The sequence below is a fragment of the Stegastes partitus genome, unplaced genomic scaffold (assembly GCF_000690725.1).
Source record: "Stegastes partitus isolate 25-593 unplaced genomic scaffold, Stegastes_partitus-1.0.2 Scaffold63, whole genome shotgun sequence".
NCBI lineage: Eukaryota > Metazoa > Chordata > Actinopteri > Pomacentridae > Stegastes > Stegastes partitus.
Window position 1 is genome coordinate 1,027,074 of NW_007577794.1, and position 13,430 is coordinate 1,040,503.

Here is a 13,430-nt window from a genome sequence, read left to right on the forward strand (position 1 = left end):
GTGGTTCAACAGAATTAAAAAACAACAACAACAAGAAACAACAACAACAGCAGCAAAAAAACACACAAGCAAACAAGCATGATGAGACCCACTAAACACATATTTTGTTGAACAACCCTTTGAGGAAATCACTGCAATCAAGTGTTTTCTGTAACTCTCAAGCAGACTTCTCCACCTGTTGACTGGTATTTTGGCCCATGGCTAATCAGCAAACTGCTCTAATTTGTCCAGGACAGTTCTGTTTTTTAAAATTATTCTTTTCAACCACAATTCAAAAGCAATGTCTTACTTCACTAAATTATAATTGAGCAAATTTTTATTTTTTTAAATTATTTTTTAGTTTTTTAGTTATTTGAGTGACTACTGTGAAATTTGCCTTTTTAGGTCATATGCTAGCTTTTCTATCGTGATGTTCCGTTCCACTATTATGGGAAATAAAATCTCTTTATATATTCTGAAAATATATCAAACCATCCTGCTTCCATAAAGTTTCCACAGGCAGAAATCCTGCAGTATTTTTGCAATTTGAGTGTGAAGATGGAACTATCTTTTCTGCTGCGGTAGGAGTGTGAAGCATCAGTGATCCTGTTCTGACCATGGATTGCCAAATCCAGATGAAACTCCGGAAAATCCTGCTTGCTGTATGCATTTTCTTGATCACTGCAGCAAGAACACCTGTGTTGTAATTCAAGTATGATGGGATACATTTAGAAAAATTGCGAAAGAGTAGATATCACTGAAAGGGAGAAGGAGCAATGTCGTGTTGCCAGTCAAGGAGGAGGTCAAGAGCCGGGATCCATGCTAGGCTAAAGGCTAACCCCTCCAGTCCAGCAGGACCGTCCTCCTACTCTCTAATCACTGCTCCCTCGACAACAAGCTGGACGAGCTACGTTTGCTGATAAAAACCCGCAGAGAGTGGAGGGCCTGCTGTGTGTTTGCTTTAACAGAAACATGGCTCCATGACAACATCCCAGATGGACATACAGATGGAGGAGATGCAAACAGACAGACACCTCGCTCTGGGCAGCATCTGCGGCTACACAATCGTGTGTGTTTTTGTGTCCCTGAACACCGACCAGGACCTGAAGAGGTTCGCCATGTTCAATGTAATGGCGGCGCACATGGATGCAGCGACCCCTTCGGGAGACAGCGGACGTTTAGTGTCTTGTCTGTACCAGACGTTCATTCAAAACTTACTAATTAAATGATCCTGAAGAGACGCTCTCTTGTCTTGCCTGTGATACTGTGTATGTACAGCAAAATGACAATAAACCTGATTTGATTTGATTCGATACACTCGTTTGACAGCGAGTGCAATGACCTGAAAACCCGTCCCTGCTACCATGCTTCCTGTTACAAACATTTCACGGACAAAAGACAATTGTTCTATGCCAAGCAAAGACGAGATAAACACAAATCAGGTGGTACTGGTGAGTAGGCCTAAAATCGTATATGTGAAAAAAGTGTGGGGTTTTTTGTAGTCTGTAAGTGTGTGTGTGTGTGTGTGTGTGTGTGTGTGTGTGTGTGTGTGTAGTTTGCCTGCTTGCGGCCGTGCTGGCCCTCTCTCTGGCCGAAAACAAACGTGTTGTTTGTTCTCAGTGAACAGCTTGTCTGACTTTTGATTATTTAGGCGAACATGGTCAAAGCACATCAGACAATGGAATTCTTCTGATCATTCCTTCAAATTTCATGTGTAGCCATTCATTGTTAATAAGTCCTCTTCCCCTCTTGGATGGATGGTAGGGCAGGCTGATTACATTTTTCAAAATAACTAAGTTTCTAAGATTCCAAACATTCATCTATTATAATAATTGCTGATTCTATAGTTAATAGTTATCTACTTCAATTAGAGTTGCAATCAGTGCAATTTTAAGAAATCACACAAGACAAACTTTTGCGTGTCAACATTGCCTATGCCATAGAAAAAAAAATAATTAAAAATGTTGTCGCAATAATGATTGAAATACCTACAGTAATAGCCCTATCACTATCCAATTGAAAAAGGAAATAAAAAGGACATCACTGGTGAACAATTCTGTTCTACAAAGCTTCAGTTACTGTAGGATCATTTTGCGCTGAGTATTTGATATAATGTGCACCATCACCAGAAGGCCATGGCTGGAGTATCCATGAGAATCAATTCTCCATCAACTGGATGACTAATGATCCTGCTCCTAGAGAGGTGCAGAAGCTTATTAGCTGTAAGTGTAAAACAGGAGAATGTGCTACAAAACGGTGTCCCTGTAAATCTACAAACCTGGATTGTACAGAGTTATGTGGGTGCAAGAACTGTCAGAATGATTCCAGAACAGCTAGCCAAGAGGACATTCCTGATGATAGTGATGACAGTGATGCTGATTATTCCGTTTAGATCATAAGAAATTGACACAGCAAGAGAATATAAATTGAATATCTCTTTTGGTTTTGACTGATCAATTGACATTGTGACCAAAGTAAATTAACTGTAGCACCCCTGAAAATTAGCTGTAACACGTGTAATTAATATTTGATATGATAATAAATTAGAAATATTTATGATTTATTGTCTGGATAAATATTTTTTGTAATTGATATTTGAAATCATTCCCATTGAAGCTATTTTGTCAGTCTTATATTGTGGACAGTGAAATACGCAGTTTCAGCTGTTGTCTTGTTAAATACTTTTTATCATTGGTATCTAAAATAATGCCCATTGAGACTATTTCATCAGTAATATTTTGTACAAAGGGCAAGGTAGCTCGAAATATCGCCAGATCTTTGGTGTTGATTATTATGTTGTTTATTAACTTTGTTTATATTTTCCTACAATGGAACCAAGAGTCTGAACTTGAATAATTAAAGAATGTTTGGAACTTATTTGGAGCAATTTGTTATTCATTTCTGTTTGTAAAATCTAATCCGAAACGTTGTATGTGAAGAATTAGGTCCCCTTGTGTGCTTGTTTCAATAGGAGAGTTTTTTGAAATTAGGACTTTTTTGAAATATTTTTTCTTCACAACCAGCACTCCTATCCACTTAATATTCCACATGCTGAACTGTTTTGGGATCGTCTATGCAAGTGTCAAGTTTGAAGTGTATGGCCTCATTACTGTCTGAGATAATTGGAGTGAAAAATGCTATTAGAGGCAAAAATGTCCAATTTTTCATGATTTTCCAACTTTGGAAGACGATTACTTAATAACTGCAGGGAGCCTGCTTGTGGAACTTTTTGTGGAAGAAGTTCAACTATTTACTTGATAAAAATCACAACTGAAAGTATTTCCCACGATACTGGGACGGAAGTCAATTTCTAGGCACTTCCTGTGAGCTAGCCTATGGCCTATTTCTTTAATGGGAGGGTATGAATACATCTGAAGACGACTGTAGGATACAGTATACCGTTTCGGCGTTAGTTGCGTTGCTTTTCAGGATGCTGCGGTTACCGTCCCCGGCCTCTGGGGGGCACTGATGCGCTTTAATGCGGCGCTGTTGCTGTCTGAGCCGAGCTGCAGAAGAAGAGGCCGACGGAGAGACAAGAGGAATAAAATGACAGGGCGCGCAAAAAGAAAACCCAAATCCATTCAGGTAATTTCACTCCGTATTGTCTATTTGTGTCGAGTTGCAGTGATGTCCGTTTAAACGACGGTTTCACCAGGCGACGAGCCGTGCTGTGTGTGGTCATCATGGCGACAAAGCAACTTGTGATTAACGCCATGGACAGAAGTGTTGTGCACGGTGACTGAGCAGCGGAGCTCAGACGACAACATGGCAGCAGCGCCGCTGATTGGTACCGCTCCGTGTTGTCCAGTGTTTCACGCTGCTAGCGCTGCTAACGTTCATGGACGATAACGGAGTATTTATTTAGGCTAGGTGATGTTGTTGAGCTCGCGTTACCTCTCTGTTAGTCTGCTGCAGGAACGCTGGTGGATGTCCTCAGTTCATTCGTGCTTTTATCCCATAAAGGCCAAAAAATGAGTCCTCTAATAGCTAATACTGTGTAGCTAACATTTTGATCCTGAGCTGTAGAACTCGGTTTCCTTCAGTGCTGTTCCGTGTACAGACTACACACAACTGAACACAGCTGTACTTGCTATGAAATAATTGCAGTTGCCAGCTTGTAAATACTAATATACCAACCCTACAATAAACCCTAGCCTGCTTTTATGGGTGCTCTGCCCTAGAGGTTTTGTTAAATCCGCATGAGCGATGGTCATTTTGTCAAGCTGTTTTAGTATTTAGTCTACCGTCATTCACATAAATGGGGTGTGTGGTTAACTACTACCATCATTATAACGCAATACAATGAAATGTGTTTGGCTACTGTATTGAATTACACTAATTATAGCTTGCTCTACCAAATAAATTGGCAACTAGAAGCTCCCATTGTGTGCCCCTTTTCCACAAATTAATGAAACTCCCACATGTCCCCACAATGTGTCCTTCAATTTTTCAGCTCAACATACTACAAAAATAGTTAATTACACCATGGTTGTTTAACACCTGGTTTCAGCCCGGTTCTAAAAGGCTGTTTCAGTGTCTGTAGCTTTTATTGCAGCTGAGCTGCTGGTGTCCATGCCTCCTTCAGGAAGAAGACTCTTTCTTCATCTGTGATTAACAGCACCCAGCAAAACCATTGACCAAACCACAGCTAACACAGGCATGAGTGAGTGAGTGTGAGACAGTGACTTTCTGTAGCTTTTGACTTTATCTTTGAGAAATAATTTAACATGGAAATAGCGCAGAATTCACAGCACAGCCGTTGTTTTTCACTTGGAGAATTTGTCAGACAGTGTTGTGCTTCTGAAATCAGTTTGGTGGAGCTTTGAAATAGCTCTGAGGAGACTGCTTGTTAGGATGTCGTCACTATTTAACACTCATTATGTGAAACTGTAAAATATGTATATGAGATCAGCTTTATTGTGATTTTGGATTTTGGCTGTATTAAAATAGTATATTTGAGCATAGAGAGTAGGAGAGAAGCAAAAGATCTAAACACTGGCTGAGTTTAGGTTACCGTACTCTAAAGCAAGGGGGGCAGGAGGGTTAGAGTGCGGCAAAAGTAAATGTCTTCATATCTTAACAGCTTTCATGTTGCACCTTTAAGTTTCTAACAGCCACAAAACATATTCCAAAAGGATTTTACCCTGCAGGACCTTTAATGTATGACATAGCTGTCTCAATCTCTTCAGGAGTCGGGCACAGGCAATGGAGAGTTGAAGAAAGCCCGAATTGATGAATCCAAAGCTGTGCCATTGTCAGGAGTGGATTCAGAGCAACGTGATGAGATGGTGCAACTATACAATTTTCAAATGCCAGAAGATCTGTACCACTTCTGGGACATCTGCAAGGAGCTTTGTCCTGACAACCCCCGTGGTATGCTCTTGATACTAACAGTGTATGTTGTTACAGTAACAGCGACAGGACTGACGATTCACCTGACATTTAATCCATTTTTCTGTCTGCAGACCTAGAGAAAACAGGCTGCAGCATCAGAGTTTAGTGCTCCTGAGCCAATCAACAGTATAGATGAAAAAATCCTCTACTAGACTTCTTTAAAAAACAAACAAAAAAAAACAATACCTACCCCAGTATTTCAGAAGACTTGCTTAAAACCAGACTTGAACACAAGTGTCTTTGATTGATGGTGACTTTATATTTGCCAGTTCTGCCACTCTTTACCAAGTCCATGGCAACACTGCTGAGTATGCGTACAGTTCGTGATCATTTAGTCTATTAAACGGCAAACAATTCTGTCAGTCCTTCTTTGATTAAATGAGAATCTCCCCCTCAGGTATTTTATACACTGTGCTCTGTGAAACCATCCAAAGCGAAGAGAAGCTACCTGTACATGAGCACTACGTTTTGTATATTATGTTGTGTTTAGTTTTAAGCGTTTCCACAAAAATATAGAATAAAACAGTGTGTATATAACAACTACCAGTATTTTGCACCTGACTGAAGCCTTTATGTCACTTTGTTTGCATAATGTACTATTTCTCTGAATCTACATCTGTACAGGTGCCCTGAAAGACATACTGGGTTTGCAGCTGGTTGGTCCTTTTGACATTCTGGCAGGAGCTCACAGAAGCTCTAAGAATCCTCAGCCTAACTTCCACCTTCACTGGAGATATTTTTATGACCCACCAGAGTTTCAGACCATACTTCAAGGGAGTGAGGACAGCCAGCATCACATGGGCTACTACAGGTAGAAAACTGCTTTTACTACAAGCCTGTAGCTTCCACTAGACGCCGCTTCTGTTACTGTACTATACTAGAGTAAGAGAATACACTCTGGCTAGTGGGAGATTGATAACATAGAAACACTGGTAACTGTAACTCAATGAGCATGAGTGAGTCGCTCTTACATTTTACAAAATTTCATGTTTTTTACTCAAATCCACCAGAGATACTCCAGATTCCCTGCCTTCATTTGTTGGAGAAAGTGAAGCCAAGAAGGGCTACACTATTACACAGATGGGGGACAACGTGTTCGCTGCCGTCCAGTGAGTGTTAACCGTTATGTATTCACCATATCTCACTTTGTATACTTCACTTTAAGCTGCCTAGATAAGAGAAGTTTTTTAACTTCAGAACCAAAAAAATGTAGATGGTTTTATGTAATCAAATTAAATTTAGTTGAGTACACTGGGGCTGAATGCAGACCTGATACATGTATTGTATTTTTCATTTGTCACCCATAGGAAAAAGTGAACAGGCTTTGCCGAAATAAGGTGCATACCAATGTTTCATCACTATTGAAAAGAAAGATTTATTTGCATGTTGGCAACTGAAAACTCTGTCAAGCGCATAATTCTTGCTCAAAGCTGTGATCATAGAAGGTGACTGATGAATGTCTTATCTCGTATGATAATCCGCTCTAGTGTCTGTGCTTCTTTGTCTTCAGACTTGTTGCTTTCTCACTTTCTCTGTTTTACCATCAATCTTCTTACCTGCTGTTGATCCCTGTGATCTTTCCTCCTTTAGCCTGTTTCTGCTGAGGAAGAGGAAAGAAAGAGGCAGTAAGCAAGTGGGAGGAGAGGCTTTGGAAAGCTTGGAGGCAAAGTTGAGGGAGAAGGCAGAGACTCTGGGATTGTCTCTAGAGCAGAAGACCAAAGGCATGAAGCAGAGGGACAAGAAGGTAATGTTATCTATGCTACCTTGGGTAAAAAAATGTTACTATATAGATGGTTTATCTGACCCCACTAGTCGTGGTTCTGTTGACTTCATAAAACCATGCCCTTCAGCGTGCACTGGGGCGTGGGGTGGGGGGGTTTGAAGCAGGGGGTGACGTGGCCGAAATGAGAGTCAGCACCTCTAATTCTAAAGCCATGTTTGTCTGCTGGGAACCAATGACTTTTTTAGGGTTGGGGGTGAGCTACTTATCCAAGTGAAGGACTTTAGTTATCTCTGGATCTTGTTCATGGACGACAGAAAAATGGAAGATGCAATGAACAAACGGATTGGTGAAGCGTTATATTGTAGGTGTTGTACTGGACCGTCTTGTCAAAAAGGGAGCATCTGGAATGCTCTGCGTAGTGTGCTGCTACCATGATCCAACCCCGGATAGGCAGAAAAAAATAAATGTATGGATGAGTGCATGACTTAGTTGCTGTCTTCAGTGCACTGGCGACGACCCAACCCTCATCACCCTTTTCAGAATTATTAGTCATATAATTGGACAATAGTGTAATGCCTTTTAAACAGTAGTCTTTACTAGCACAGAATGTATAGAAACATGGCTTGAAGAAAGTTACTGTACTCCAAGTTGATCATAGGAAACCTCTTGTCACTCCGTAGGTGGTCACCAAGACGTTCCACACTGCTGGCATTGTTGTGCCAGTAGACAAGAATGATGTAGGATACAGAGAACTACCAGAAACAGATGGTGAGTGTAACTATTTCAGTGTGGGTTTTCATTTGTCTTTTTCATTGGTGATGCGAATTCCCTTTTTTTATATTTTGTGAAACAAATTGTGTGAGTAGCAGAGACTAAAATTGGGGGGAAAAGGAGAGTTTTCTTTTTTCACAACATGTTTTTTTTCTTTTCTTCTTGTCTAGCTGGTCTCAAGAAGATCTGTAAAGCCATTGCTGAAGCACGGAATGATGAAGAGCGTGTCAAAGCCTTTGGTCCAATCCAGGAGATGATCACATTTGTTCAGTTTGCCAATGATGAGTGCGACTATGGCATGGGCTACGAACTAGGAATGGACCTCTTCTGTTACGGATCCCATGTAAGTCTCTTACAGTGGTGCCTTCAGCATTGATTTGACTCAAATTTGACATTATTATTGACATAATAACAAAAGTAATCAGTTGCACAAATTACTACTTTTTTCATGAGGTTTAGCTATATTTTTTATTTGTACAGTGTTGGTTAGTTTTACTTTTTTGAAACAGTTTTTTAAATAACAGGAAAAGTTTAATGGGTAAAATTACACTTATGTGAAAATGCTTACAAGCCAGAAAATCTGAGGACTACTTGGTATAGGCCACACATCGGCCTAACTGTTGCAAAATCACTGGAGTTGTAATTCAAAGAAGTACATTATTGTATCTTTGGTTTCTTGTCTCTTGCAGTACTTCCACAAGATTATCAAACAACTTCTGCCCATGGCCTACAGCTTGCTGAAGAGGAATTTGTTTGGAGAAATTGTGGAGGCCCACCTCTCCAGTCGCAGCCATGACAACCTCGACCAGCTCTCTGCACAGTAAAAAAAAAAGAAAAAAGACTCAGAAGTACATTTCCGTTATAATTCTTATAAGCTTTCCCACCATGTGTCCTTGTCTTCTGTTGTTTGTTATTGTTCATGTTTTTTGGTGGTTTTGGTGCTGCTGTCACTGATTGGTACCAGTCCAGTGATGTCTTGTTTGTAAAAGGTAGATGTCTAATAAAGCATTTTTATATTTTTACCGGTTTGATTTTTGTGTCCTACCTAACTTTAGGTAATCCTTCAACTAATGAGTTTACATCGAGATTGTGCAGCAAGTCATTGTGCATTATGTGCTTCAGTTTCATTTTTACATTTAGATCTTCAAGGCAGAATGCATTTTGCTATTGATTTGGCCAATGGCTGATGAGTAATCCTACAATACATTACTTATAGTCTAGGGTTGGAGTTTGTGTGATACCATGCAGTGGACACAGAGGGCAGTATTGTGTATGTGTATAAAAAATGAGCATCATGGTAAGTACCTGGGACAGACATCCCCTCATATCAGCTGAGTCATCATGTTCCTTAGTTCCGATAATCTTACTCATTCAAATTGGTTGAGTAAAAACTTTGGCATTGGGTTTGCAGCATTAGTTTCTTGAGATTTAATCATTTAATTCTATCCTATACTCAGTTACTTGTGATATGGAACTTGAGCTAGAACTGTTATTTTTAGGGTTTTGCTGTATGAGCAAGGGGAACTACAGTTACAATTGGCAATACAGTAACAATTTATGAATTCCAGCGTAGTGGAAGCAGAACGGAACCACCGGTTAAAAAGACTAAATGTGTCTCGCTAGCTTTTGCTATAAGCATCCCATTGGCTCCAATTCTAATTAAGTTCAGTGCATAAAACACTATAGATGGCAGCCTGATTAGTGCACAAAATCAATAAATCAAACTGCTCCATAATGAAACACAACCCCAATTAGGAGAATGCACCATGTGAAAATAAGGTATAATAAAAGACACTCTTTAATAATGAGCCTCACATTATGTAATGCAGCAGGACTCAGGTGATATTTAAAGGAATCAAATTATATAAAGGCAACTCACAAACAGTGAATCTAGGGCTTTTAGAGCTCCTGGGATTTTACACACTTTGGCTGGTTGATAATTCAGCCTTGATCAGAACATTTGCTCTGTGGATGAAAAGCAAAATCATCTTTGCATCCAATATTCCTGTGCTGTGTATTTGTAATAGTGGACGAATGGCTGAAGACTGAGATGGCTGTTTTCTAAGACTACACTATAAAACATTTTTGCTTAACAGTACAGACTGGTCAAACATACATTGTATATCTTCAAAATCTAACCATTACAGTGGGTCACAAAGTGGCCTAAAGCTGTTTGTAAGACTGTGAAATGGCCTTTATCTACCTATTTCTGCAGCCGTAACAGCTTAATGATCACACCTTTGTGCTTTTAGGTTGTTGTAAAGCTTCATCCCCGCAGTAAACCTTTACAATGTCTTTTCTGTTGGACAAGCAGCCATTGTTGCAGATTTAACAAAGACTGGTTAGGGCAGAGGGACATCCACTCAAAATGAGTCTCCTTTATATGGTTGTGTAATGTTTTAAACATTGGTCATGGTTTTACTTTTTTCGTCCCACTTGTCGGGAACAAGGCCCTGTACAGACACGTATTTGTATAATATTTGATGTCTTTTCTAATGTTTTATTGTCTTCTCTTATTATTCTATTGTTTCTTTTTGATGTTTTGTCAAGCACCTTGTAACTCCACCATTGAAAGGTGGTGTAGAAATAAAGTTAAATATCTTCTTTTTCTTCATATTGTTATTATTACTGTTTTCATGCATACACTTCTTAAATAAACAAAAGCAAAATGAAGTCATTCACAGTTAAATACTCAGCTGTGTCTTTCCCTACACCCATCTTCCTCTGCCATTTAAAGAAAAGGTACATTAGAAAAAGTGGAATCATATTTGATTTGGAACAAATGTGACTTCACCATCCATCCACCTTCAAGACTTCAGGGCAACAGTAACATTCTGCCAGTGTAAGATGATTTCTTACAGCTCCTCCACTTCACCTTCTTCTACCCGCCTCGTGCTTTGTTTTCCAAACATCTCCAAGACATTGCTATTGATTTGGCCCTGTCAACCTCCATTAAATTTGTAGCTTAGTGATGAAACCCAGGCCAAAGTGGGGGCGTAAGAACACCAGGAGGGAGACAACATACAGTATGTAAAGCAAATCCAGTGTTTTTGCTTTGCTATGATTTCATGTGCGTGTAAGCAATCTTTCAGTTTTTGTCTGATACTGACTTTAATGTCTTCAGCTGCAGAAGCACAGAGGTCGGGTCAAAAAAAAGCAAAACAGGAGCCCACTATTGCTTGATGGTGCATTTAAGTGAATACAAATGTTTTCTTGTAGCCACATTAAGTACTATTTTGACAAGTGGTAGAAACTGTGATAACTGTTTTGTGCATGTAAAAATAAATTTAAGAGGACAGCATCAGTTTTGCTGTCCCTCTGAGCCCCCACCGTGTCCAGTTTTGCATCACAATCACGGTGCGCTTCCGTGGTTTCCGATTGTCCTGGAAGGCAGCACGAATCCTGCGGAGTTTCGGGGAAGCGCATCCGAAGCGCGTTCACGTGTCCATACACATACACGCGCAAGGCCACAGCAGCACACCGGGAGCATCCCTGAGCGGAGGGGAGCGCTCGTTTTGGTTTCACGCTCTGGAACAAATTGCACGTATTCGCTTCTTGTCACGTTTGGTCACAGGCTGCTTCTGACACCGCACGATGATCCGGGGCCCCGCCGAGCCCCGTGGACTCTGAGGCCCGCACAGAAATCCACCTTGCACCGGCGAAAAGGATCCGCACTGACCGTGTCGCTTCCAGCAGCAGCAGCAGCCAGCAGCAGGAGACGGAATGTCAAGTAGCCCCGAAGAAAGTCACTCCAGGGGCGGCGGCTCCGACCGTGACCTGAAAACGGCCTCCTCCAGCAACACGTCCCCGGAGGGTGGACCTCCGCCACCGCTGCACCAGAACCGTATACGGCAGGTGGGTGTCCGCTCCCCGCGCTAAGTGGCCCAGTGAGCCGTGTATCGAGCAGCTCGAGCCGATGCTGTGCGCTGTTTCTTTAGGCAAAGGCGTTGCCGTGCTTTATCACATCGGCGCTGCAGATCTGACATTTTTTTCCCCTCAGAATTGTTGCGTTAAATTGCGTCCAAATTAGCTGCTATTAAGAAAGGAAGGTTCTCTGCAGGGAAAATACCATCTGTTTTGGTTAAGAGTGACTTGCCACACTGGAGTGTGATTCTACCCAAACAGGCCAAGTGTGCCAGTTGTTATGGCCGTCAAAATAAACACCAGCAGGTCTGCACTGACTCCTCCGGTTGCTGGCTTCAGTGAGGAATGTTTACAACTTCACATGCACCACTTATGGTTTATAGATATTTGTCTTTATTCTGCAGAGGGAGAGCATCTCAGCTTGTGACTATTATTATTGCACTTTCATACAAAACGTGACATTTTGCAGATAGTTTTTGTGGTACTGGATTCCTTTGAATTTTAGGTGCTCTGCTCGCTTGTGATTCTCCTCCAGTGTATGTCATAATGCTCTAAAGTGTGTGTGTGTGTGTGTGTGTGTGTGTGTGTGTGTGTGTGTGTGTGTGTGTGTCTGTGCCACTAAGTGCTATCTCACCCCACTTGTGGGTTGGGCTGTTTTGCCATTAAGTCTGTCTGTCCTCATGTTCAGATCCTTCCTCCTTCTCATCTCCATGTGCGCACAGCAACACCATCACACACTGGGTTGTTATAAATTCACATGAGCTTAATAAGAAAAGTCAGCTCTCTATGGACACTTCATTTCTATCCACAAGTTGTTGTTTTTTTCATATAAGTGCTGTATAAACAGGAAAATGGCTCCTAAGTGTTACCATCCAGATCTGATCATGTATAATGTGTGTGTTTGCCTATTCAATGAAAGTCAGGAGATGGTGGAGGGTTGTTTCCTGTCTCGGTGCACTCTCTGAGGCTAATGTGATTTCAGTAATGGACTGCATACACACACACACACACACACACACATACACAGAGAGACACAAAGACACACACTTTAGGCTTTTCTTTTAGGGTGGGGCATTTGTGATTGGATACTTGAATGCAATTAGGAGTGTTGCTTTTATCAATGTGGTAAAATCAAAATTTGTATTGTTCGGCCAGGGAATGTTGCGGTTTTGCTCTTTGTTGATGTGATTCAGATTGAGTAGAAAGACAATAAGCAGATTAATCACTGGTCTCAGAATTGTCACTTTTGCACAACATGTGTTTGTGTTCTTCTTGATGAGCTGTGTAATAGAAGTAGAAAGAAGATTATTCATTTCTGTCAAGTGCGAGGGATTACAACTTCTCCAAAGTAACCTGGATTAACACGTCTCTTCAGTTATGATCCCGTGAGCTAATCTTCAGTTCGTTTTGACACAGAAGCAAACTTATGCTTTAATTTCAAATCATCCTGTTTGCCTTTTGAATTTGAATTTGAATTGAATATTTTTTTGCCATTGGAAATTCTTTTGGCAGCTATATAACAGGATGAGTTCTGCTAACTGTTTAGAGGTCACATACTTTCACTTTACGCCTCTATATTCACTTTTCAGAAGTATAAATCTCACAAATGAGAGGCCAAAGAGAGTAAATGTGTTCTTTCTTTGATCTGCCCTAAAGGCAGAAAGTAGTTTTTAGACAGTTTAAGGTACAGATTTGCTAA

At 40.7% G+C, this 13,430-nt stretch overlaps 2 protein-coding genes across 2 annotated transcripts in view; both read left to right on the top strand.

Moving 5' to 3' along the window:
• Positions 1–3,489: 3,489 nt before the first annotated feature.
• Positions 3,490–8,889, top strand: hpf1 (histone PARylation factor 1). Its single transcript, XM_008276028.1, has 8 exons — positions 3,490–3,564; positions 5,169–5,352; positions 5,998–6,184; positions 6,384–6,482; positions 6,964–7,117; positions 7,777–7,864; positions 8,038–8,210; positions 8,557–8,889. The coding sequence occupies exons 1-8, from the start codon at positions 3,526–3,528 to the stop codon at positions 8,689–8,691; spliced, it is 1,059 nt and encodes a 352-aa protein (XP_008274250.1). The 5' UTR covers positions 3,490–3,525; the 3' UTR covers positions 8,692–8,889.
• A 2,560-nt stretch (positions 8,890–11,449) lies between these two features.
• The window catches only part of ank2a (ankyrin 2a, neuronal), a gene marked incomplete at its 3' end in the record, with an annotated part of 57,845 nt that continues 55,864 nt past the window's right edge, over positions 11,450–13,430 (top strand). Inside the window, exon 1 of the mRNA XM_008276033.1 lies at positions 11,450–11,722. Within this exon, the coding sequence (XP_008274255.1) occupies positions 11,591–11,722 (132 nt within the window). The remainder of the gene's footprint in view (positions 11,723–13,430) is intronic.